We start from the raw sequence: 27,770 nt of genomic DNA on the forward strand, positions 1-27,770 counted from the left end.
GCCACTGCTATGAGTTGTATTCTTGTTTAAGACTATTCCGAGTTGTATTCTTGTTTAAAATCATTCTGAGTTGTAGCGTTGTTTAAGATCATTCCTAGTTGTAACCTTGTTTAAAACTATTCCGTGTTGTATCCTTGCTTAAAATCATTCCGAGTTGTAGGCTTGTTTAAGATCATTCTGAGTTGTAACTTTGTTTTAAACTATTTCGAGTTGTATTCTTGTTTATGACTATTCCGAGTGTAATCTTGTTTAAAATCATTCCGAGTTGTAGCCTTCTTTAAGATCATTCCGTGTTGTAGCCTTGTTTAAACTATTCCGAGTTGTATCCTTGTTTATGACTATTCCGATTTGTAGCCTTGTTTAATATCATTCCGATTTGTAGCCTTGTTTAGAACTATTCCGAGTTGTATTCTTGTTCAAACTATTCCGAGTTGTATCCTTGTTTATGACTATTCCGATTTGTAGCCTTGTTTAATATCATTCCAATTTGTAGCCTTGTTTAGAACTATTCCGAGTTGTATTCTTGTTTAAGTCTATTCCGAGTTGTATTCTTGTTTAAAATCATTCCGAGTAGTAGCCTTGTTTAAGATCATTCCGAGTTGTAGCCTTGTTTAAAATTATTCCGAGTTGTATTCTTGTTTATGACTATTCCGAGTTGTATTCTTGTTTAAACTTATTCGAGTTGTACACTTGTTTAAGATCATTCCGAGTTGTAGCCTTGTTTAAAACTATTCCGAGTTGTATTCTTGTTTAAGACTCTCCATAGACAGGAATACCCCGTTTGTGCAATCCGAAATCGTCGAATCAAAAATATTTTCATTGCATATGAGTAGTTTTTTTAAGATCATTCCCTTCAAAATTCTACTATCTTTTTCCTTGTTCCTTCAGACCTCACAGTCTTATTTTCCCTCATGCTTTAAGCTTTCTTAGGTGGGGTCTTCTTCATACTCGTCTCTGATCAGTTTATGTGTGTTGAATTACTTGTCAATTCCTCACTTGTGCAATGGAAGCTGCTATTGAAACCCTTCTCACCTGCTACTCTTACAACAATAACTCATAAACTCTCGTCCTCTTCACTTTCTGAAATATGCTCGCCAAGAGCAAGTTGAAGGGAAATTTACCAACCTGCCTGGCTTCTTTAATAAAACTCGGGATATGAAATAGTCCAATATTAGCAGGATCACTAGGAAAGCTTCCATGCCTTCGTGAATTGAGTCTCGATGAATGCTGCAAAGACTTTCTTAGCAGTGCTGCTGAACTCAGCTCTTTGGCCACTTTGAAAATCAAGAGGGTTTCAGGATTTCTTATTTCCGTGAAGAATTCACGAAACTACTGATTTCACTTGAGACGTTGCATATTGAATCGTGCAATGGACTTATTTGCTTGTGGCAGAATGGAACAGAATCGGAGAAGCTCTTACGTTTATGAAGTTTGTTGATCGCAAATTGTCCCCGGCTCGTATCATTTACAGACAAAGCACAAGATATGAATGACCTGAAATCTCTCAGGAGTCTCACTCTCGTAAGCTGTGAAGCTCTGGAGAAACTGCCAGACTGGATGGTGAATAATAGCACAGGAAATCGGTACCTTGTTGAAGAATTAAGGGTTGAACAATGTCCACTTGTGTTTTTCCCCAGCAACAAGTTACCTTCGACGCTGAAAAAATTGGAAATCGTCGGCTGTAAGAATCTAGAGTCACTTCCAGAGGATATTATGCATGATGATACAACCTTGTATGCCAGACTCATAGGAAAATGGAGATGATCGAGTTGTCTACAAAGATGATCGAGTCAAGGCATGCTTTGAAATGAGAGCATGGGTTTGTGTATCCGAATGGTTTGATATCGGTATGATAACCAAAACAATTTTACAGTCTGTCTCGGGCAAGGCTTGTGATGTTAGTGATCTGAATTTGTTACAAGAAAAGCTTAAACAGAAATTGTTGCACAAGAAATATTTGATCGTCTTGGATGATGTTTGGAACGAGAATGATGAGTCATGGAAACTCTTTCCAATCCTTTGAGAACTGGGATTGCTGGGTGTAAACTTCTAGTCACGACTCGTAATGATGGCGTCGCAACGACAGCTGGTGCTATGTCAATGTACCGCTTACATGGGTTATCCGATGCTGTCTGTCTTTCTATACTGGAGAAGCATGCACTGGGAGCAAGAAGTTTTGATGAATGTCCAAATCTGAAAGAAATTGGCTTAAAATAGTCAAGAAATGTAAAGGTCTGCCTTTGGCATTGAAGACTATGGGTGGAGTCCTGCGCACGAAACCAAATCCTGACGACTGGGAAGCTGTGTTGAAAAGTAATCTGTGGGATTTACCAGAAAAGAAAACCACCATTCTTCCAGCTTTAGAATTGAGCTACCATCATCTCCCTTCTAGATTGAAGCGTTGTTTTGCTTATTGCTCATTGTTTCAAAAGGGCTATGAGTTCGACAAGAGTGAGCTGGTTTGCTTGTGGATGGCGGAAGGGTTTCTTCATCAACCCAAAGGCGGACAAGCAGATTGAATTGAGTTATGAATGTTTTGATGAGTTGTTGTCGAGGTCATTTTTCCAAAGATCTTCAGCCAACAAATCAAGATTTGTGATGCATGATCTCATAAACGACTTGGCAAGATATGTTGCAGAAGACCTATGCTTTCGGTTGGAAGATAGCGAAGAGCCTAAAATTTCTGAGAAGGCTCGCCATGCATCATTCACTTGTTCAAAATATGACGTCTCCACGAAGTTCGAGGGATTTTCTAAGTTGAGGCATTTGAGGACATTCTTGGCATTGCGGACTGATCAGCCTAGGCTCAACTACTTGAGTTGAAATGTGTTGTTTGATTTATTGACTAAGCAGAAGTGCTTACGAGCACTCTCTTTGAGCGGCTATTCCATCACTGAACTTCCAAAATCAATCGACCATCTGCAGAATTTGCGATACCTTAATCTATCCTTCACGCCAATCAAGCTTTTGCCCGAGTTTTTGTTCAATCTACAGACATTGATATTATGTCATTGTGGTTCTATTTCCCAGTTGCCTGCTGAAATCAAGAATTTGTTGGATCTACGTTATCTCGATATTAGCAGCACAAGAAACTTGCAAGACATGCCGCCGGAGATCGGTAATTTAACTAAACTTCAGTTCTTGCCAAAGTTTGTTGTTGGCAAAAAAAGAGATAAACTTTGCATCAAAGAACTGAGAGATTTAGCTTGCCTTCAAGGAAGACTTTCCATTTGTGGGTTGGACAATATCGAAGAGGTTCAACATGTTAGATTTGCCAATCTAAAGGAAAAGCATAGACTTGAGCTGAGTTTGATTTGGAGAGATGAAATTCACGGTAATTCACAGAGTGAAAGTCATCAGAAGCAAGTTCTGAACTTCTTACAACCTCATCAAAGCATCAAACAGCTAAAAATCGAGGCTTACAAAGGTAAAGATTTTCCTTCTTGGGTAGGAGATTCTTTATTTAGTTCCATAACGAGAATATCGATAGTTAATTGTCGAAAAACCAGATCTTTGCCATCTTTTGGAAGATAACTTCTTTGAAGCATTTGTATATCAAAGGCCTGGATGGAGTGGAAAGAGTGGCTTCTGAGTTTTTTTGGGGATAATTCATGTTCTGTCAAGCGTTTTCCCTGTTTGGAGACTCTGTCATTCGTTAATATGCTTGGATGGGAGGAATGGTCTGAAAATGGAGTTGAAGGAGGATTTCCTAGTCTTTCTGAGCTTGATGTACAGAACTGCCCCAAGTTGAAGGGAAATTTACCAATCTGCCTGGCTTCTTTAATAAAACTCGAGATATGCAATAGTCCACTATTAGCAGGATCACTAGGAAAGCTTCCATGCCTTCGTGAGTTGAGTCTCGATGAATGCAGCGAAGACTTTCTTAGCATGCTGCTGAACTCAGCTCTTTGGCCACTTTGAAAATCAAGAGAGTTTCAGGATTTTCTTATTTCCATGAAGAATTCATGAAACTACTGATTTCTCTTGAGACGTTGCATATTGAATCGTGCAATGAACTGAAATGCTTCTGGCAGAATGGACCAGAATCAGAGAAACTATTACGTTTAAGAAGTTTGTTGATCGCAAATTGTCCCCAGCTCGTATCAATTACAGACAAAGCACAAGATATGAATGGCCTGAAATCTCTCAGGAGTCTCACTCTCGTAAGCTGTGAAGTTCTGGAGAAACTGCCAGACTGGATGGTGAATAATAGCACAGGAAATCACTGCCTTGTTGAAGAATTAAGGGTTGAACAATGTCCACTTGTGTCTTTCCCCAGAAACAAGTTACCTTCGACGCTGAAAAAATTGGAAATCGTGGGGTGTAAGAATCTAGAGTCACTTCCAGAGAAGATTATGCATGATGATACTAATCTAGAAGTATTGGCCATTCAGGGATGCTCTTTCCTGGCAAACTTTCCATCCGGCAAGTTTCCTGGCTGCCTTAAAAAACTTGAAATCAAGAATTGCGTGACATTAAAGACTTTTTCAGAGGAAATGCTTCAGAATAGTTCAAAGCTTGAAGAAATTAGTATAAGCAATTATACTAATCTAAAAAGCTTACCCCTTGTATGCCAGACTCATCTAGTTCGATTGGTCATCCATTATTGTCCTGGTCTAGAGTCATTTCCTGATACAGGCTTGTCCATCCCAAGTCTTAAGGAATTCTCAGTTCATTTTTGCGCTAATCTGAAGTCGTTACCAAGCCAGATGCATAACATCACATCACTTAGGAAAATGGAGATAGAGAGCTGTCCAGGAATTCTTTCCTTTCCAAAAAGTGGATTGCCTCCCAACCTGACGTCGCTTACAATCGAAGACTGTCAGAATCTAAATCAGCCAATGACAGAATGGAAACTCGACATGCTAAAAATCTCACATATCTTCGAATTGGAGGACCGTGTCCTGGTGCAGATATAGTTTCTTTTCCGAATGATGAGTTTCAAACACTTCCTAGAAGTCTCACACATCTTGTAATTGTGGAACTCCAGAATCTAGAATCCATTTCCAATGGCATCCATGAATTCACTTCTCTTCAGCGGCCGGAGATTTTACTTTGTCCTAAAATGAAGTCATTGCCGAAAGAAGGGCTACCGGATTCACTAGGAAGACTACAGATTTGGGGATGTCCAATTCTTGAACAACGTTGCTTACAAGAGAAAGGAGACTATTGGCCTTCCATTTCCAATATCCCGAACATCGATGTAACTCGAAAATATCTTAAATGTTGTCGTTTCTGTTATACTTTTATCTAATGAAGCCTTTTCTTTTTTGTTGAATATGCAGATTTAAAGAAAAAGGAAAGTTTCTCTAGGATTTGCTCTTCAAGTCAGGATCACACAGTCTTGAGTATTTAAGGTGTGAGGAGAATATCTTGGATCAATTATCAATATACAAAATTGAATTATATATTTAAAGAAAAAGGAAAATTGAATTATATATTTGGGAACAGATGGATCAATTATCAATATACAAAATTGAATTATATAGAAAATTTCGAGTTGCTAATTAAATTGGACTAAAAAGAACTAAAAAGCTAACTTCTTCTTCAAGGCAACCTACTCTTATTTAGAAATTAGAACCAAATTGGATCACAATAACGCTTAACAAGCTTCCAAAATGCCGCGTATTCTTCAAATGCTCTAACGTCAGGTTTACATCTAAAAAATGATGGAAAATACAGCCAAAATGCCGTAAGCATCACAAACCCAATGGTCAACGGCCCTGCAACAAACCTCGGCAACCGCCACGTGTCAGAAAACTTCTTCTTCAAGGCAACCTCCGCCATGACGCATAGCGCGTGAAGCATGAAAAACCAAGTGACTTCCCACGTGGGTCTTGCACGGCTCATGTAATAGAACATGAGGTCATGCATGATTGAAGAAACAAGGAAAGTAGCCAAGACGGCGGGCAATGGGGCCCACTTCCTGCTTATGACACGTGTTGAGATCTTGAGGGTCGGATTGTAGACTGAAGGGCGTAGGATGCTTGTAACCATGAGGTTCCATCTATATCCCCAGAAGTCCTGTAGTGAAGTTGAGACTGAAGGGTGTATGTGACTTTTTTTGAATAGTTACAAGTTAGTGCGCGGACTGCGCGACTCGAAACCCTGACCTCACTATTTGAGGTGGGAGCACACTACCATTGGGCTATTCCCATGGGGCTTGTGTATGTGACTTTAGGCAAGCTTTTATTGATAATGTAAATGTAACATAGTGATAAAAACACTATGAACCATACCTTAATGAAATTGTAAATTTCACTCTGAATGATTTCACTCTCCATGCCGAGAAACCGATCTATCTCTCTCTTAGATGAAGAAGATAATAGAAACAAAATTCAATTTAATTGAATCTTAATTTGGGTCCATTTCAAAATTGGCGATTTAGAAGTGCATGAAGAGACCAATTAATATGGTCCGAACTCTAAAGTCTAGATATTGTCAACTTTGGCATGTTGTCGACATTAAAAAGCTGTTCTTTGTTGACGGCCATTTGTATCGTAGTTGAAGTTTTTCTAATTCAACGGTTTTGGATTATTAAAGAGGATAGTCATCCTTCAATCCAATCTTGAAGAGTCGATATTAGGATAAAAAATCGCGATAACCATTAGATCAACATATTTTGATTTATAGTAGTAGTTGAAATTTGAATGATAAATGTAAAATATTAATCATAGATTTTTCCGTGATCGTTGAGTGTTAAATTAATGATTGACTTAGAGACCGAAGCGAAAGGGAAATGAATTGTATTTGGTTGATGACACTTTATGCATGGTAGAGGGTAGTAGTAAAAGAATTATCAATACATTTTATTTATTTTTATATTTTTAAAGGCCTAAAAAGCAAGCAATGCTATAGTTCACTGATAATAGTTGCTTCATTGCAATGAATTATGTTTCTGTTTTTTATTTTGAGAAAGTACCTTTTCAATTTATTCTAACTCGATTAATGTATTATTATTGTCTATTCAAGGATGCTCTTTCCTGGATACCTAAAATTATTTTATCAAAATTATATTGTTCTAATAGTAATTAATTAATGTATTATCAAAAATAAAATAAAATTAGCGGATAACTTGTAATCCTTAATTTTTTTGTACTGAATCATTGTGTTGATTCGAGAATCTATAAACTTCAACATGTGCTATAATCTTTTGGGGGAAAAACATGGTTAATCCTCCTTTTTTTGTATTGAAAGAGAGTCAGAAAGCTTTAAATCAGAATTACATAAAACGAGATAGAAAGTATACATGGCCGCAGTCCGGTTCGAAATCGAAATCGAACCGTATTAAAACGTAACCGATCAACGTGATTTCGTTTCAAACCTTATCGGAACCGAAATTTATACGATTTCATTCCACTTCTTATTTTTTAAAATATTATATAGAATCAAAACCAAAACTATCTAGAACCCAATCGAAACCGTCAACTTTAAAGAAATATATGATTCCAAATCCCCGGTTTATAATGATATTTAATTAGTATATGGAGGGCGAATGTCCATTATCGGAGAAAGTAAGAACAACTAGAGAAGCAGCATCTTCAGAATGTCTGTTTCGAATACAATTATAAAATCAACGTCGGAATCAATCACGTCCTAGAACTGAAAGACATGTCCCCTTGTGGATATTTTTTTTAAGGAAGAACTTAATGATTTTCACACATACTCCTAACTCCTATCTACTTTTATTTATTAGAGTTTTATACTTAGCACTTCCATTTCCACATGCTGAATAAGCAATATCTCTCTCTCTAAAGCCTAATTAATTTTGACCAAAAGATAATGGGGATCACGAAAGAAGAAATGGGGATTGAGATCAAGAACTTTTTCAAGGTATGGTTCATAGTCTTACTTTCATTATCCTATTGCTATTCAATTGGAAAATTATTTCCACCAAAAACCAAAATCAGATTGATCTTCATAATCCCGATCATCTGTCTCTTCTTCTACCTCCCACTCACTCTCCATTCACCAAATTTTGGTGGAAGCTCAGCTTTTTTAATCGGCTGGCTTTCCACTTTCAAGCTCTTACTCTTTGCATTTTGTCAAGGCCCATTATCTTCATCTCTCACTTTCCCACATTTTCTCGTTGTTTCTTTCCTACCAATCAAAGTCAAACAAAACCAATCTCAAAATTCGAATCCAAATGGAGAAAAAAATGAAAACCCATCTCCAAAATCGAAAATTTATCCTACCCAGAAGTTCAAAATTGGATTTTTCAGTATCCCAATTAAGGCTTTGTTATTGGGAATCTTGATTAAAGCTTATGAATACAGTGACCGCATGAATCCAAAATTCGTACTTGTTTTATATTGTCTCCATATTTATCTCATGCTTGAGCTTATGTTAGCGATCAGTGCCGCCATGGCTCGAGCTTTAATGTTTCTGGGTCTCGAGCTCGAGCCGCAATTCGACAAGCCTTACCTCTCCAATTCGCTACAAGATTTTTGGGGTCGGAGATGGAACCTCACCGTAACCAACGTCCTACGCCCCACCGTATACGATCCCACCCGTAGACTTATGCTGACGTGGACTGACGTGGAGTGGGCCCGTCTGGTTGCCGTGCTGGCGACTTTCCTCGTGTCTGGTGTAATGCACGAGCTGATGTTGTATTACCTGGGGCGCATGTGGCCGACGGGCGAAGTCACGTGCTTCTTCTTGCTTCACGGCGTCTGTGTAGCCGTGGAGAGGAGGATGAAGTGGGTTGGTGATATGTGGCGGCCGCCGAGGGTGGTGTCGTCGGTATTGACGGTCGGGTTCGTGTTGTTAACGGCGTTATGGCTGTTTGTGCCGCAGTTTAGTCGGAATAAGATTGATGTCCGGGCGTTTGAAGAGTATGCCGTGATAGGTGAATTTGTAACGAACTTAACTAAAAAAATTGTTACTAATGTATTGGTAGGATAATATAATTATCATTTTTACTTTTGATTCATTGCTTGAATAGATTACATTCAAGTCTCCAATAAAGAAAATGGATACAAAGTCGATATGTTATTTTTTTAGGATTTTTATGAGGCGAGTCTCGGCCCAACCGGTTATGGTTGTACCACCTCTTTGCAATTACAACGAGAATGCAATCTGTCTCGTTAATCTAGATAGCTACTTTTTTGAATTCTGAATGAATGCTATATGTAGATAGTGTGAAGGATGATCCAACAAATAATATACCCGATTCGATTTTCTCGAAACTTGGAATGCAACTTCACCGAAAGGATCAACACCCACTCGGAATTTTGGAACGAGAATTGTTTCTGAAGACACAGAGGGAAGGTGTTCGGGTTTTCAGCCCAGGTGATGGGAAAGCGTCTGCCATGGATGCCACTTCTTTTGCAGCGGAAGATTTAAAGAAAGGCCTTGGCGCACCATTTATTCTTTAATTATGTGATAAGCTTTCTTTATGCACTGGACTGGACTATATTATGAGTTTTTGCACTAATGATGACTTGTCCATAACCTTCAAAGTTCTTTCAGCTTCAAAGAGACAATAATGTCAAAATGTTAAAACTTTCAGGCGATGTACAAATGCCTGTGGGTTGATACATATTTCCCATTTACGGATCCATCGTTTGAGCTTGAGATTTATTTCCATTGGTCTTGGTTTGGAGCGATTAGCAATGGTTTTATTTGATGTACCAGATATTCGACTCTTTTGGTCAACTGATGATCGTTTTACCTCTCAGGAGAAAATTTCTTCCTCATCAAAAGAATTGTACAAATGAAAAAAACTTTCAAAATTTAATTTTGATTTGAACTCTGTCGTATTCAGTTCTCCAAGGGTGAACTAGGAGTCACATTCAAGCCATTTTCAACGGTGACTCGAGCTTTTGGATCAATGAGTCCACGGAAAGCAATTTATGAGAGATTGTTAGAGGAATTGCATTGATCTCGTAGAGAAAGTGAAGCTAATAGATAACTTCACGAACAAGAAATGAATGACCAATATTTTCAAATCAGATTTGATCAATTCAGATATGTAGATTTGTACTTTTTGTTTCTTTGTATTCAATGCCAGATCCGCATATGCTGGTTTACCGCCCATGATAATTGATAGGAGCTCGGGACCGGTCGCAAGTGCCATTGCCATTTGCCACCCATGATGCAGCAGGGGGTCGAGATCGCGAATCCGTTTTATATATGGTGGTTATGTAATGATGGACAGTGGTGAAAGAGAAGAATTTGATTTTTTTTCTCTTTCAATTTTGAGGGAATTTTGGACATTAGAGAAGGAAATGAACAGAGTGCAAGACATGTAAGGAAACGTAGGTAAGTTTTGTCCTTATTTAAGTGATCCCGAGTTCTAGGCTTGTTTAGATGATTCCATAGTTGTAGGCTTATTTATGTCTTCCTGAGAACAGGCTTGTATTGGTTCTTCCCGAGTTTTAGGCTTGTTAAAGTGATCTCGAGTAGGCTAGTTTAGTTCTTCCCGAGTTGTTAGCTTGTTTAGTTTTTCCCGAGTTGTAGGCTTGTTAAAGTGATCACGAGTAGGCTAGTTTTAGTTCTTCCCGAGTTGTTAGCTTGTTTAGGAGCATCCCGAGTTGTAGGCTTATTTATGTAATTCCCGAGTTGTAGGCTTATTTATGTGATGACGAGTTGTAGGCTTGTTTAGTTCTTCCCCAGTTGTAGGCTTGTTTATGTGTTTCCCGAGCAGTATGTCACGTATCGAGTCTCCACCTCGATCGTGACCGTGTGTTAGGAAGATAATGCCGTAAGGATTGGAAGGGAGCGCTTCAGTGGAGGACCTTTGTGCGGGAACGAGATGCCTCGTTCACTCGCAAGTAATGGGCATGCCAGCTCGGGGGAAGAGTGGCTTGTCTAGTCGGGAACTTGGAGGGATGAGGACATCCCTGCACAAACTGGTCGGGGGCTGGAGCCGCCTCCCTGATGAGCCCAAGGCAGGGCGAAACCAGTCCGTAGCGGTAAAGACTCCAAATAGGCTGACTCGGCAGGGTCGAACCTCGAGATAGACGGGGTAGCGGCTGGCCGAGTGCCGCACGTACGACCCGGAAGGTCTGCGTACGTGACAAGTAGGCTCCTTTAGATGATTACCGAGTTGTAGCTTATTTAAGTGATCCCGAGTTGTAGGCATCTTTAGATTCTTCCCGAGTAATATAGGCTTTTTTAGGTGCTTCCGGAGTTGTAGGCTTATTTAAGAAGACCCATTCGACTCATTCTGGTAATTTAATTTAAAATGAACTCTGTTGTATCCATTTCTCCAAGGGACCAAGGGTGAAATAGAAGTCAAATTCAAGTCATTTTCAAAGGTGACAACGAGTTTTTGGATCAATGAGTCCACGGAAAGCAATTTATGTGAGATTGTTAGAGGAATTCTCGTCGAGGAAGTGAAGCTGATAGATAACTTCACGAACAAGAAGGAATGATAAGCCACTGTTATAGGATCGCTTATCGATCCATAGAACATTCATTTACAGATGAAGAAATTAACAAGTTGCAGTAAATAAATGTGCCAAAATCCACCACTCGGAAAGAAGTAAAAAAGTAAGTGCCTGTATTTTCTTAAAATTTTTATGTAGACGACTGTTAAAGAAGAGGTAGAGAGCAAATTAAAAGTCGTTTTGAGATTAGGAATCTAATTTTCACAAGTAAGATGTCTTGAAAATTAGTTGAAGGGAAAGAAGAATTTGTAAAACTTGGAATTTAACATCAATAGATTGAAAAACTAACATCAGTAAGGTGTTAAACTATCTTTAGAAATAGCTTGAAAGTTTTAAAGAAAGAATTATGTAAATAGTACTCGCCTACTCGCTTCTGTTTACAAATAATGTCAAACTCTCGAAGATGTAAAAGGAGGTTTTTATTATTCGGCCGTGAAACTTTTGGCTTCACCGGCTGGAATCCGGTTTTGGGACAAACAAGAAGAAAAGTCGTTAGCGATTTTTCACCGATTTTACATTTGTGTAATGTTCTTTGTTCGTCATCCTTATTTATTTATCGATCCGTGATCCGTCTTGGGTTGTCGAATGCATGTATTTGATATCGGCTTATGCACTTTTTGTCCATGATCCGTCTTGTGTTGTCGAATGGATGTATTTGATCTTGCCTTATGCATTTTTTGTAATTCACCGTGGTAGTCGAACTATGAACGATGTTAATTATCGATAATTAATACCAACGATCTTAAACTAGCTAGTTTCGAGGACTAGAGTTTTATTGGTAGATTATCGGTTATTGACATGGTTCGACTCGACCCCCGATGAACATAATGAATTAATAATAATATTTCCCTCCTTTGTTATAAAGCTAATCATATAAAATTTAATTTTGAAACGTATACCCAATTCCTATGTCGTATATAATCATGGAGAAGACAAAATGCTAGTATAAGCTAACGAAAGACGCGACATATAGTGAGTTTGAACTCCATTGTCGTGGTAATATGGAGACATGGGATGAAACAAAACATTTGAAAAATGAAAAAGATGTTCCATTCACAAGCCATGCAAGAACAACGTATTTGCAGGCCACATCTAATTGCATAAATGGCACCATTCTCTAATCACAACATGAATCAAACTATTTTTCTACTTTTTTTTTTCTTTTTTTTCAAAATTGAACTTACTCTTGAATATGCCTAACCTAACGAGACTAAATAATTAATTACAATACAACATGTGCGTCTTTATTTTGTTTGTTATATTTTTTTGCATATGTTTCAATCAAACTTGCTGGCCTGTGTGGTCCAGCTCTTGACAAATTGGTTTAATTTGGGATAATGATCTGACTTGCAGATCAATTGGATTGAGATTGGAAGATTACAATTTTCACGAATTATCTTCCATTTTTGGATCAAATAAAATATTTCGATCTAATTGTAATCCCTACATGACTTTATATACAACCAAAAAACCAATAAATTTGGGATGTTACCCTTCAAATTCCATTTCATTTTCACATTTATAACATATACAGAAACATATAACCCCACAAAATATGGCAATTGGCTGGCATCTCTAGATCTCTCTAGCTATATTCTATCATATCATTTATATTAACTCAAAATGGGCATAACTATACATATTAGATAGTTTTGTATATAAACTGAGAATGGGGATTAGGGGGAAGTGTCAAGTAAAGGTAGGTTAATTACTTGGTGGCCCCCAAAAGTGGGAATGTAAACTTTATTATTAATGTAGATGATTACAATTTGTATGGTCTTTCGACCTCTTGGTAGGGAAATTAATGTTTAACTTGGTGTGAGTGGTCCTCCAATTCTGTTATTCTTCTAAGTCAAGTTTAATTAAATAAAAAATAAAATAAAATTATGCTCCCACTAAAGGTGGAGAAAAGAGCATTATGCTCCCATGAGAATATTACACCCTAAAAAAACTTATCAAATATATATAAAAATAATTTCATTTAGGCTTTGGGTTCATGACCTAGAACCACCTAAAGCACACTTATATAAGTTATAAACTTCTATATATCACGGGACTTGGACGGGTCTCGTTTCCGGTGGAGAAATGACAAAACATAAAAAGGTTGGGATTGGGACAAGTATGATATTAAAATAATATATAATTTTTTTTTTGATTACTTAATAATAAAAAGTTTAGTTAATGTTAATTTGTTAACAGTTTTCATGTGTTTGTCATGATAACTAGCTAGGCACTGACGAAATCCGTTAATTTTTTAACGGTGTTTGGTCGCATGATAAGAGTATAAAAAATTAACACAATGTTTTTTTGTTTAATGTTGACGGCCCCTTTAGCCATTATTGAAACGTTTTTGACAATTTTTTTTTCCCGTTGTTCATATAGAGACATCTCTGCAAATTTTAGTTCCCAAAACGTCCCTAGGTTAGGGACGATAACCGTGGGATGATAACCTTGGAGCCGTCCCGAACACCTGATGCTAGTTAGGTTTATAAGTTTCATGGTTGTGTCGATGCTTGAAATTAATGATGTTAGTTAATAGAGTTTTTTTTAAAGAAAAAAAAATTTAAAAAAGACGTTTATTTAAAAAGTTCTTTTAATACAATACAATTAAGACTACAAGCTATGGATGGATATCCTTAACAAAAAAAGTCTGATTTTTTCTTTTTCCATTTCACCCTAAAATATAAAGGTATTCATGACATGAATTACAACATCCTAATTAGAAATATATAATAGTATTATATATAAAAAGAATTCTATAAAATTATCTTAAGATAAAGTAAAGGTTAGTTACTACCACAAAGCAATGCAATGTACAGAAACAAGAAAAAATTAGGTGCCTTCTTCAACTCTGTCTGAACACAGAGTATATTTGTCTTTTCTCTTCCATTGACTTATTGACCATTGAAAATTGTAATAAATTTGTAATAAAATATTCCCTGTCCCAAAATCTTTCTCTCTCTCAATCAATCTGTATATATCTCTGATACATGATGATATACACACACCTCACAAAGCTACCATACAACATATAATAAGTATTGAGCTGAGTGTTTCTTCTTCAATCCCAAAAAGTAAATAAAAAAAAATCATTCCTTTACCTTTTTCATCTTATCCTTCTTCTTCAATCTTCATGTAATAATAAAGAACTGAACTTTTTTAGTGTTTCTGATCAAATTAACAAAATCCATCTTCAAATTTTGGTTCAAACATCAATATCCTTTGATGGGTTATCTCTCTTGTAAAGCAGATTCAGCTGTTGCAATCTCATCTTCTCCAACACCCAATGAAAAAAATCAGTCTTCATCTTCAAAAGATGGTCAAAGACCAGTAAAGATTCAACATTTTGACTATAGTGACCTTGAAGCAGCCACAAATGGATTTTCTGATCAGAAGTTACTGGGAAAAGGCAGCCATGGCCGTGTCTACAAAGCTGTGGTTCGTGGTCGCCACGTGGCAGTGAAAAAACCTTCGAGGAATCAAGAGATTGGTCAAGAAGTCGACAACGAGATCGAAATCTTGTCAAAGATTCAAAGCCCAAGATTGGTAAACCTTGTTGGAATAAGTAATGATACTAAAGATCGATTATTGGTTGTTGAATTTATGTGTAATGGTACTTTATATGATGTGTTGCATTCGAATTCTAAAACTCCAAATTGGGGTAGAAGAATTAGGCTTGCATTGCAAATAGCTAAGGCTGTTGACATTTTACATTCACAAAGTCCTCCTATCATCCATAGAGATATTAAATCTGCTAATGTCTTGATTGATAGGAATCTCAATGCCAGATTAGGCGATTTCGGATTGGCAATGTGCTGTGGAATCGATGATTTTAGGCTTAGATCGACTCCACCGGCCGGTACAATGGGATATTTAGATCCATGTTATGTAACACCAGATAATTTAAGTACTAAAACAGATGTGTTTAGTTTTGGAATTTTGCTGTTGGAGATTATTAGCGGTAGAAAGGCTATTGATATTAGCCATTCGCCGCCATCTATTGTTGATTGGGCGATTCCTCTTGTGAAAAGAGGAAAACTTGTTCCCATTTATGATCCGAGAATTCCACTTCCTAAGGATTTAATCGTTAGGAAGCAGTTAGCCGTGATTGCGGCGAAATGTGTGAGGTCTTGTAGGGAGAGAAGACCTTCAATGAAAGAAATTGTGGATTGGTTAACAGGGTTATGTAAATTTGAGCCTCTTCATTCTTGGAATGGATTTAATAACCCATGTATGATGGTTGAGAGTGTAGGCCGTCCTGTTGAGATTAGAAGACAGGAGGACAATGATGTCGAATGCGAGAATTTAGATAATGGTGGGGGATTGTTCAATAAGCAAGCTATTAAGAATTCAAGCAGAGTTTATTCTGATTTGGGGATTAGAAGCAATTTGATGGAACTTATGGCCGGTGCTTCCGAGGATGATTCTGATTCTAACCGCTTTGGCAGTCCAAGGGCTGGTAATGTGGTAAAAGAAATCTTCCATATAAGGCAAAACTACTCGGTTGGGAGAAGTTCTGAGTTAAAGTATCCAAGTAGAGATCGTGCTTCTTCTCGCTTCAGTTGTAGTGGTATTGAGTAAAGCTTCTCCTCTCGCTAGCTTGCTCATCACATTGATGTCGAATTATTGCTGTATTTTCATTTGTTAATCTTTCTGTCAATGTTTTTGTGAGTTGTTAATCATCTGTGAATTTATTTTTTCATAAATGTAGATCACAGGGACATTGCTGATGCCCCCCTTTTACAGCTTGTGTTTCTCCTTTTGATTTAAAATTTTGATTTCTTCATCATGTGAAAGTGTATGTACGAAAACGATATACATTTTTGTTGAATACAGAAATTCTACAATTGTTGATAATTCTACTTTTTTTTTTTATAGAAACGAATTTTTATTAATGTGATGAGTTCAAAATGTGTGACATCTTTTCTGATCTTCATGATGAAATTTTTAGCCTTCTATAATCTATACTATAAAAAATCGTACGTAATGAGAAGAACATCGTCCGCCGCCGCGCTAGAGCTACTAAAGGATTACAACACGAAACCATGTACTAAATCTCGGTCAACTATAGATACAGGCATCTATATAATTGTAGTAATCGGAATTTTATTTGATGAAATTATTTAGTTTTAAACCGAAATTTTGGGGTCGTGGATTCTACCTTAAATATGTTATCAGTATAGATAGTGTTGAGATAAGGAAGTCTGGAACTGCATGTGATCTTGTAGTGAGACCTGAACACTGAAATTGACTATACATAACTGAAATGTGAAATTGGGTTTCCAACCATTTCTGAAGATATAAATCTTGAAAATAAAATAATAATAATAATAGTACTAAGAACTTTGATTTTCAAACACCACAATCGCAAAGTGAAATTGTCTTTTAGCCTCTTTGGTAGAAGATTGATACCCCTTTTCTCCATATGTCAAGGCTTTACAGCTCACATATATTAATACTATATATACTAATGGAAATATTTATCGTTCGTTAACCTGAACAGAGCCTCTAGGAAGAATGATCTCATTGTTTCCTTTTTTAGACCATCAACTAAATGGAAAATTATTATGTACTACGTCAAGACACGTAGAATTTTTAGGGTGTCATAAAAAATATAATTATAATACCATATTCCATCTATAGAATAAATTGGGGCATGATTTTTGAACAAAGTAGTTTTGGACAAAAGCATGAATAAAAGATTTATCTCCCTATTATAGAGGGTTAAATATGTCATTTGACTCAACTCAATTTGCGTCAAATGATATATTTAGCCCTCGTTTATAAGGGGAGAAATGAGGGCGAGCTTTGGTGCAATCGGTTAAAGTTGTTTTTTTTTGTGGCTTGAAAGTTACGGGTTCGAGTCACGGAAACAGCCTCTTTACAATTGCAAGGAGAATGTTGCATACTACGACATCCTCCCCAAAACCCTCTAAAACGGAAAGCCTTAGCGCACCGAAATTTGTCCTATTTATAAGGGAAGAAATCTTTTGTTCATGCTTTAGTCCAAAACTATTTTGTTCAAAAATCAATGGCGGAATAAATCAATAAAGAGTATAATGCGAGCAATCGATTTGGAACTATAGCATTTGGGTCTTAGAGTCCCACATTCTTTTGGTCTGAAATTTTAAATCATGAAGAAGCCCTTTGTTTTTGGCCCATTACAAATTTTACTATTTGTCAAAATTTATGACTTCTATGAACATTAAGTCCTCATTGTTCAATTAAAATTATATGCAGCCCCAACTTAAAAATCTTGGCACATTTAAGTCCAGATCATTGAATCCTTTCATATAATGAGACGAAATTTATACTTCGAGATTTCTTAGTGACAACGGGTAAGCGTTAAATGGGTTCGACGGATTGTGTTATATGGATGTAGCGAAATCGGTATATCTCAATTCTCAATGCAATGAAACATAAGAGCTTAGAATGAGCAAACCATTATATGTAGTACTGTAGTAGGTGAGCTTGAAAAAAACTGAGTGTTTACACACAATATTGAACTTCATTTATACATGAGCCTCTAATCTAGTACTACCTCCATCCCAAAATTTACATGCCATTTACATTGAAAAATTTATATCTATTTTGGGACGGAGTATATCCCATTGAATTAATTTCTGGTATTCCGTACTTGAATATTTCAAGAATTGTAACAACTGTTCCCACCTAATTCTGTTCATTTTAAATATTCACTATATATTACTTTACTTATTAAATTTATATAAATTAAATTAATTAGCTAGGTTTTAAAATTATTTGCAAATAATCGATTGGAGATTATTTTAGGACCTTCTTTTTCTCTTTTTCAAAGTAGGACTTACTACAGAGAAAGCATATATCACCCATATTACCATATACGTCTCGTATCTAATATCCCATGATCCGATATGTGTGTAGCAAGTTATGTAAACTTGGCCTATTTACATTTCAAAAAATGCCAAAATAGTGAAAGAGGGAGATTACTACTGTAGTTTACACTTTACCATCTTTGTTTTCGTCGAACGCCAAAATAGTGAAAGAGGCCAACTACTATAGACTAACATCTTCGTTTTCATCAAATGCCAAAATAGTGACGGAGCAAACTACTAGTTTAACATCTAAATACATCTCGTTTTCATCGAACACCAATGGAAGTATTAATTTGTCCGAATCATTACATCGAAATATATAGTATTTGCTAAAATAAAAAAAACCACAGAAACCTTGAACCAGAAATTTTTCCTCAGTATTTCTTAGGTTTGCTTTTCTGAATTGTAGGTGAGTACGACTTCCATAACCTCTTGAGTTTATGACCATCTTCAAAATATGTATGTCAAAAAAACTATTTTAGAGTGCCTTTCTCTAAAAAGTGATGGAAATCATGAAGTTTTTGTTGGGAATAACGCCTTCCCCAAACTTAGTTACGGTAGGCAAGCTTCTAATATAGAAGATCCACCTAAGTGGCGACTATAGAGCATACACACTTAACCAACCGATCACCAAGTTACGTTGAGTCTTGTAGAGGAATTATAGCAAAGATCGGAGCTATACGACAACGGTATGTAAGCCCAAAATAATGCAAGCAATGATAAAATAAAGAAGATACGATATTTAACGTGGTTCACCCTCGAATTAGGGCTACGTCCACGGATAGGACCAGGCCAGAAAAATCACTAGTAGAAAAATATGTACAATCCTACTTTTCTACTATCTACTCTCTCACTGGAGTATCGTAATTAGCTATCTAATTACGGAACCTATTTTCTGCCTCATTCTTTGCTCTCAAGAGTATATTACAAAAAAACTATTTCTCTCTTTATTTGCCCTCTTCTCTTTTTGGTGTGTTGTGCAAATGAAGCTGGAGCAAGGCAAAATTTTGCCTAGTATTTCAATTGCTACCTACTTCATTAATTGCTCACCTAACCAAAATTCTTCTTTATCAAATCTTCACCAATCTCTTTGTCTCCACCGTCCTACTAATAGCTTCAAGTCTAGTATTTTTATTTGATTTTTCTTTGCTATTAGGGGCTGCACACTCATCATTTTATGGTTTGCATTCATGTTGTAGAGAGCAAGTAATTGATTTGATATATTATCCTTAATTAGATAAGTGATTTTATATTTCGTTGAATTAGTTAAATTCATCATCGTGGGGAAATATAACAATTTGATCAAAGTCAAACGCCCACTAATATTCATTCATTATTATGTATAGGATCAGAAAAGTTATGGGGCAAAAGAAAGATCGATTTTGGGACTATGCAGTGGAATTTCCAGGTGGCCATTTCAAGTGCAGATTTTGTGAGTTGGAGTTTGCTGGGGGAGCTGCTAGAATCAAATCACACTTGTCCAACATATTTGGTCGAGATATTTCGTTGCGAAAAGGTGCCTCGAGATGTCCAAGAACAAGCTTGCATTGAAATCGGTGGTCCTAACAAAAAATATAAGGGCCTGCCAAGTTCAAGTGACATTGTTATAAACAACACTGCTCTAGCTTCCAATGATCAACCTAGTGGGTCAGAATTTCTTAGTGACAAGAATAAGAAGGAAGGAGCCGACGAAATGCTTGCTCATTGGGTTGTGTCTAATGGCATACCAATTGATGTTGTTCAAACAACTTCATTAGCAACTTTGTTCAATGTGCTGTAGAATGTGGTCCAAATTATACATTGCCATCATGTTCAAGTTTTGAAACAGAGTTGATTCCTTGTTTGGAAAAGAAGGTTGAATATTATGTAAGGGAGGTTGAGGAATCTTGGGTTGCAACTGGGTGCACAATTATGCTAAACTTAAGGCATGATAAGAAGAATGAAGATTTTATTGATATCTATGTGTATTCACCCAAGGGAGAGGTGTTCAGGAATTCTTTCCCGAATAGCATGGAAGATCTTGAAATGATACTATGTTCTGAAATTGTAAAGATTGGACCAAGTAATGTTGTTGAGCTCCTTACCAATGCTACAGAATTTGAATCAATTGGAGATACTCTTCTTTACAAGTATCCTTGGATATACAAGAGCAAGTGTATTTCTCAGGAGGTTCAACTAGTATTAAAGGACATTTTTGAAAAACTTGATTGGGTGAGAAAGGTGATCCGTGGAGGATGTTTGATAGTTAAATGCGTGCACAATAATGATGTTATTTTGTCAATCATGAGAAAATACACCGATAAGGAGCTGAAACGCCCATGTATGACGAGATTTTCTTCTTATTTCTTGATGCTCCAGTCGATTTTTGAAGCTAAACTCGAATTACAACAACTTGTTGCATCTTCGGAATGGAAGCAGGCTTGTGATGAAAAAGATTCGATAGAAAAAGTATCTGCTTACTTTATAGATACAATTTTTTGGTGCCAAGTTGAGGATGCTTTGCAAATCTTGAAACCAATTGTAAGAATTCTTCAATTAGCTGAAAGTGAAGGGTCAACATTTGGATACTTGTATGAAGTAGTGGAAAGGGCAAAGGAAGAAATCAAGCAACAATGTGTAAACAACCATGAAAAATACAAGGCAGTACTGGAGATATTTGAAGAAAACTATTCAGAGAGTATATTCCATCCTATACAAGCGGCTGCTGCATTTCTTAACCCCTCTTATATGTGCAACAAGAGTTTTCTTTTCGATGACAAAATGAAAAAGGGTATTGATTTCATTCTAGAGAAATTGGTACTTGATGTAGATGAATATCATTTCATGGAAGAATTTGCAATTTACCAAAGTAAAGCTTCGGAATTGTTCACAAAAGTAGCAAAAACAATGCTGAGAACATCTCATCCCAGTAAGTTTAATACAAAATCTTTTATCAAGAGCACATGTTTGTTAGTTCCACATTCATTTTATTTTCAATGCATGTTGGAATATGTAGGTAAATGGTTGGATTATAATGGACGTTTGATTCCAACATTCAAGAAGTATTGTGTCCGAATCTTAAGTCAACCTTGCAGCATCATATCTTCCTTGCATGAACAGAATTGTAGTTCTTTAGAAGGTGATCAAGCAAACAAGAGAAATATGTTGTCAGCTAAATCATCAGTACTAAATAATGTCCATCTAAGGATTAATTTAGGGTTGATGGAGAAATCTCAAAGGATGGAAGTTCAATCATTGAAGCCCATCGATCTTAATAATTTGAGCGATCTGCCTGAATATCTAGATTGTAAAGATGAGGTAGCAGATGGCATACACCTGGATCTCAATGCAGGAGTAAATGATGAAGATTCGTCACCATTACAACGTGAGTTTACAAGAATTCTGATCATGCAAAACAATGTCTACTTAACTTGATCATTTACGATATGTTATGTAGAAAAACACATGAGTATTTGGTTATGTAGGGTCTGTTTCAAAACACATACACTTCGCTCTAAGTGTCGGCATGGTAGTGGGTCTGATTTTATGGAACCTCCTGATTGTGGTGATGGTGTGGTTAGATTTATTGTTTATGATTTTTCAAGACCTTCTGCTCCGTCAGCTGGTTTGGATGTTGCTGTTGTGCCTGATGATGGTTGTGTTTTGAATGTTGCCTTGCTTGATCGTTTGTTGTGTAAGGGGTTGCGCACGGTGAAATCTATTCCTCCTAGGTGTCGTTTGGGGTTTTCTCGGATTCTACGGACTGCCTTAGATGATGTTTCTAACTCACCAGGTGACATCTCATGTTTGGTAAACTTGCTTGCTCTTCCACTTTGTACTCTTAAAGTCTTCACTCATAGGAATAATTTTGAGGCTAGGTCAGCTATGAGACGTAAAAGGCAAGAGGAGTGTATTACTAGTGTCATTTGTGGTTGGGGTATGCCAGGGGGTAATTTGCAGCTTTTGCGGGCGATTTTAGCTGAGGATTCACCGACTTTTTCAGTTGAGTTACCGATTAGGTGTGCCATTATATCAGGTGTCCTTACCTTGCCCTTCCTATTCCAGGGTTTTTGAAGGAGACTCCTTTGGCGATCATGTAGTGTCATGCGCTGGTTCTGTTGGCATCAAAAATCGACATAACCTTGTTTGTGACACTCTTTTGGACATTTGCTTTCACACAGGTATTTCTACAGGAAAGGAGGTGGATATCGGTTTGGTTGATGGTCATGACAGACCCCTACGCCCTGGGGACATCTTGCTCTATTCTTGAGATAGGGGGCTCGCCGTGTATGTTGATTTGACTGGGTCTTCTCCTTTGACCCAGTCCGAAATGGCTGACTTTGTCCCTGGACGTGTGGTGGAGGAAGCTGTTCGGCGCAAGTGTGTCAAGTACAAGAATTTGTGTACAACAAAGGGTTATGGTTTTTTACCCTTCTATTTCTCATATTTAGGTGAATTGGAGGCGGGTGCTGTTACATTGCTCAAGCGGTTTCGGGAATTCTCCTTGACTCAGGATGTTGGGGCACGAGCCTCTATTCACATTTTCACTAGGATAAGTTTTGCTATTGCTAAGGGAGTGGGCGTCCAAATAGTATCTCGGTTGCCCACTAACTTCATGTAATTATTGTTAATAAAAAACTCCTCACCGGCAAATGGCGAGAGTAAAGAAACCGATCCAAGTAGTTGATAGAGAGATACGCCGTCAGTGGCTGGAAATTATAATATGCCTACACCTGCCAAAACAAATCAACACGAATATTATTGTATGTTCTTCAAACTTAAATAGTAATAGTAACAATAATAAATAATGAATATGTGACTAGTTACCGCAGATCTAACATAATAATAATAATAATAATAATAATAATAATAATAATAATAACGGTGAATCGCATCCCATGGTGACTGGTTCAGCTGATGGTGACAGCGTGGATGCCGATTACTTGATCTTCTTATGCTGCCATCTCTATCTTCTTCTTTTTCTTCTCTCTTCCAAAGTTATGTTTAAATTTGTTTTTCATTGTTATGGTTTGATTCAATCTCTAAAGCTGTGTTGAAGTTTGTGTGGTTTTTGAAGAAGTGGCAGAAGATATGAACTGATGATGTAAATAGTCATAGAACATATTGTCTTGAAGGTGTTTGTTTAAATGTCTCACTGAACTTCTTTTTTTCGCATTCTCTCTTTAACCTAGATTGTAAAAGAAAATGGTCATCGAGGTTGCCCGTTTTCATTGCCTGTTTGTTGGTCTTTACGGGTGTATAGATTGTGGAGAGAACGGTCTTACGAAGTCCTCCACGCTCATCCACCTTCGAAATCGGCATTGTAGTGAAGAGGGTAAAGTTATTACTAGACAAGCTCTTTCTTCAAGTTTGTCTATTTTTTCTGAGGCTGAAATTACGTTTAAGCGCATGGGTATTTGGTTATGCGGAGTCTATTTCAAAACACATACACTTCGCTCTAAGTGTCGGCATGGTAGTGGGTCTGATTTTATGGAACCTCCTGATTGTGGTGATGGTGTGGTTAGATTTATTGTTTATGATTTTTCAAGACCATCTGCTCCGTCAGTTGGTTTGGATGTTGCTGTTATGCCTGATGATGGTTGTGTTTTGAATGTTGCCTTGCTTGATCCTTTGTTGTGTAAGGGGTTGTGCACGGTGAAATCTATTCCTCCTAGGTGTCGTTTGGGGTTTTCTTGGATTCTACGGGCTGCCTTAGATGATGTTTCTAACTCACCAGGTGACATCTCATGTTTGGTAAACTTGCTTGCTCTTCCACTTTGTACTCTTAAAGTCTTCACTCCTAGAAGTAATGAGACGTAAAAGGCAGGAGGAGTGTATTACTAGCGCCATCTATGGTTGGAATGTGCCAGGGATAATTTGCAGCTTTTGGGGGCGATTTTAGCTGAGATTCACCGGCTTTTTCAGTTTATGTGGACATGAATGTGAGTGAGCTTAATGTCAGACAGTATAAGAAGAAGATTAGTGATGGTCACTATTCTGCCGCGGTTAGAGTTCTTTCGTCTTCTGGTGTTGCCCCATACTCTAGTACCACCCTAGAGGCCTTGCGTGACAAGCATCCTACAGCTCCGTTCCCTGTTTTACCAGCTTTATCTGCTAATACTCATTCCCTCAGTGCTTCATCGTCGGTTGTTTTGGATATGATCAGGAGTTTCCCGCGTGGGACATCGTGTGGGAGAGATGGTTTACGTGCTCAGCATTTGAGGGATTGTTTGGGTGGAGCGGCTGTTGCTATTTCGGATGAGTTGATCTCTTCTATCGCTCGAGTCGTGAATCTGTTCTTGGAAGGCAGTTGCCCACACGTACTTGGTGAATACATTGCTAGTGCCCCTCTCACTCCGCTTCTTAAGCCAGGTGGCGGGATTCGTCCGATTGCTGTAGGTACTATCTGGAGACGCCTCGTGTCTAAGGTTGGAGCATTTCTTATTAGCCCTTCTATGCGTAGTTATTTTGATGGTCTTCAGTTTGGGGTTGGCGTGTCTGGAGGAGGGGAGGCTATTTTGCATGCCTTGAATCGTCTAGTGGAGGACCGTGGTTCAGATGTGGGTCTTTCCATATTGTTAGTTGATTTCAGAAATGCTTTCAATATGGTTGACCGTGGGACCATGTTACGAGAGGTACGATTGCAGTGTCCTGCTCTTTCTCGGTGGGTTGAGTTCTGTTACTCTTCTCCCGCCCGTTTGTATTATGGAGAGCACAGCCTCTGGTCGTGTCAGGGCGTTCAGCAGGGGGACCCATTAGGTCTTTTGCTCTTTGCTCTTGTTTTGCACCCATTGGTATGCCGTATTAGGGATTCTTTTGATTTGTGCTTGCATGCTTGGTATTTGGATGACGGGACTATTGTGGGGGATATGTTGGTAGTGGAAGATGTATTGAAGATGATCATGGAAATTAGGCCTCAATCGGGATTGATTCTTAATGTTGATAAGATCGAGTTGTTTTGGCATATGGAAGACCCAAGAAGTAGGCAACATGGTTTTTTTCCACCAGCTATTGCTAGGCCTTTAGATGGTGTTAAGGTCCTTGGAGAGCCTGTCAGTACTTCTCAGAGATTTTATAGTGAGCTTGTGTTGAGAAGAGTCAATCGGACCATCGAGCTTATGGACTCTGTCGCTACGATTGGAGATCCCCAGTCTGAGTTGTTACTTTTACGGGCTTGTTCTGACATCTCTAAGCTTTACTTTGCCTTACGTACTTCCCCTCCTAGCGCCTTTGTCTCGGCACATACTTCCTTTGATTTGCACTTTGCTCTAGTTTGGAGCGTATTGTTACAGCGTCTGGGCCTGGGTTTGGTGAGTGGCAATGGCGACTTGCTACATTTCCTTTCCATTTCGGAGGATTGGGTGTGTATGACGTTGCGGATGTATTGTATTATGCCTTTATAGCCTCCCGTGTACAGACCTATTATCTTCAGACCCAACTCCTCCATCCGGCTGGGATCACGTCACCTGGTTCTACTTTCGTTGCTGCTTTGGATGTGTTCAATGAGGTTACCGGTTCTGCTATGCCATGTGACCCTAGTGAGACCCCGAAACTTATGAAGAAATTGGCAGATATATATTTCACAAAGGTTGTTGCTTCTTCAGAATCAATTTTCTCATTGACTACTCGTCAGTTAGCTTTGTGGAAGTCTCAGCAGGAGCCCTACACCTCTGACTGGCTCCGTACCGTCCCTATTGCTGGGTTAGGGCAGACTATGAATGGCTGTACCTACAGGTGTGTATTGAGTTACCGATTAGGTGTGCCATTATTCCGGGTGTCCTTGCATTGCGTTGCCTATTCTAGGGTTTTTGAAGGAGACTCCTTTGGCGATCATGCAGTGTCATGCGCTGGTTCTGTTGGCATCAAACATCGATATAACCTTGTTCGTGACACTCTTTTGGACATTTGCTTTCGCACGGGTATTTCTGCAGGAAATGAGGTGGATATCGGTTTAGTTGATGGTCATGACAGACCCCTACGTCCTGGGGACATCCTGCTCTATTCTTGGGATAGGGGGCTCGACGTGTGTGTTGATTTGACTGGGTCTTCTCCTTTGACCCAGTCCGAAATTGCTGATTTTGTCCCTGGACGTGTGGTGGAGGAAGCTGCTCGGCGCAAGTGTGTCAAGTACAAGAATTTGTGTACAACGAAGGGCTATGGTTTTTTACCCTTCTCTTTCTCATCTTTAGGTGAATTGAAGGCGGGTGTTGTTACATTGCTCAAGCGGTTTCGGGAATTCTCGTTGACTCAGGATGTTGGGGCACGAGCCTCTATTCACATTTTCACTAACTCCATGTAATTTTTGATAATAATAATTTTTGACTCAAATAGTATCTCGATTACCCACTAATTCCATGTAATTTTTGATAATAATAATAATAATAAATAAATTAAAAAAATAATAATAATAGTACTAAGAACTTTGATTTTCAAACACCACAATCAAAAAGTGAAATTGTCTTTTAGCTTTCGAACTCATTGGTAGAAGATTGATACCCCTTTTCTCCTTATGTCAAGGCTTTACAGCTCACATATGTATTTACACAATACAATATATTTATGGAAATATCATTATCATTGGTTAACCTGAACAGAACCTCTAAAAAAGAATAAACTCGTCAATTTTTTTTCCCTCTACCCTAATCCATCGATTCTTTAAAGTCACGATATTCATAATTTGATTCTAATTAATTCCATCGACTTCAGAGTTGTATAATACGAGCAATTAAAGCTACGTACAAGAGGAAGAGAAGGTAGCCGTTTTCTAGGGTTTTTGCTACTTTCGGATGTTATGTACTTTATTTGCTCTTCATGTTCTATTTCATTACTTTTAATCAGACTTGTAATATTTGATGTCTGTAAACGATTTCGGACTGCTTACTCTCCTTTTAAATTCGTTTCCGATAGTTAAGTGATAGACGTTGTTGTTCAATAGTATCAACAATTTTGACTTAATTTAAAGAGTTAGAAATTTTATCTCGACATTGTGACAATTGAAATCATTTAACTCAATCACTAATAATTTTTTAATAAAAATATTCATCATATACCAAAAAGAAATAAAAATAAAAAACTACGAATTGATACAAATTACGCCCTAGAAGATTTGAACCTACTACATTTGGGTTTTAGAAACCCACATTTCTCTAGTATGAAATTTCAAATTATGAAGAAGCCCATTATTTTGGGCCCATTACCAATTTAACTTTTTTTGAGCTATGACCATTAAAGTCTATCTTTCAGTTAACTCTTCATACATCCCCAACTTAATAATCTTGTAACATCTAGGTCCAGATCATTAAATCATTTCATAGAATGAGACGGCATAATAAATATCTACTTATTTATATTTCAAAAGATTCCATAATGAGAATTTGCAAGCCTGAAATGGGTTCGGTCAGTCCTTGTTGTATCGATGTAGCAAAATCGGTATACCATATCTCAATGCAATGCACCTAAGAGGTTAGAATGAGCAAAACTTCATATGTAGATCTTCTAGTTAGTTTGAAGTAAACATGAGTATTTACAGTACACACTCTAGAAA

The 27,770-nt window shown here is 37.6% G+C and overlaps 1 protein-coding gene and 1 pseudogene across 1 annotated transcript; both read left to right on the forward strand.

Moving 5' to 3' along the window:
- Window positions 1–1,485: 1,485 nt before the first annotated feature.
- The window catches only part of LOC139881130 (putative disease resistance protein At3g14460), a 31,186-nt pseudogene continuing 4,901 nt past the window's right edge, over window positions 1,486–27,770 (forward strand).
- On the forward strand, window positions 14,619–15,974 carry LOC139881122 (serine/threonine-protein kinase-like protein At3g51990). The gene has a single exon (XM_071865644.1). It carries the CDS (start codon window positions 14,619–14,621, stop codon window positions 15,972–15,974), a length of 1,356 nt encoding a protein of 451 aa, XP_071721745.1.

Source organism: Rutidosis leptorrhynchoides, unplaced genomic scaffold (assembly GCF_046630445.1).
Source record: "Rutidosis leptorrhynchoides isolate AG116_Rl617_1_P2 unplaced genomic scaffold, CSIRO_AGI_Rlap_v1 contig116, whole genome shotgun sequence".
In the NCBI taxonomy this organism is placed as follows: Eukaryota; Viridiplantae; Streptophyta; class Magnoliopsida; order Asterales; family Asteraceae; genus Rutidosis; species Rutidosis leptorrhynchoides.

Coding starts and splice junctions, on each gene's coding strand:
- LOC139881122 (XM_071865644.1), top strand. CDS start 14,619: ATGGGTTATCTCTCTTGTAAAGCAGATTCAGCTGTTGCAATCTCATCT.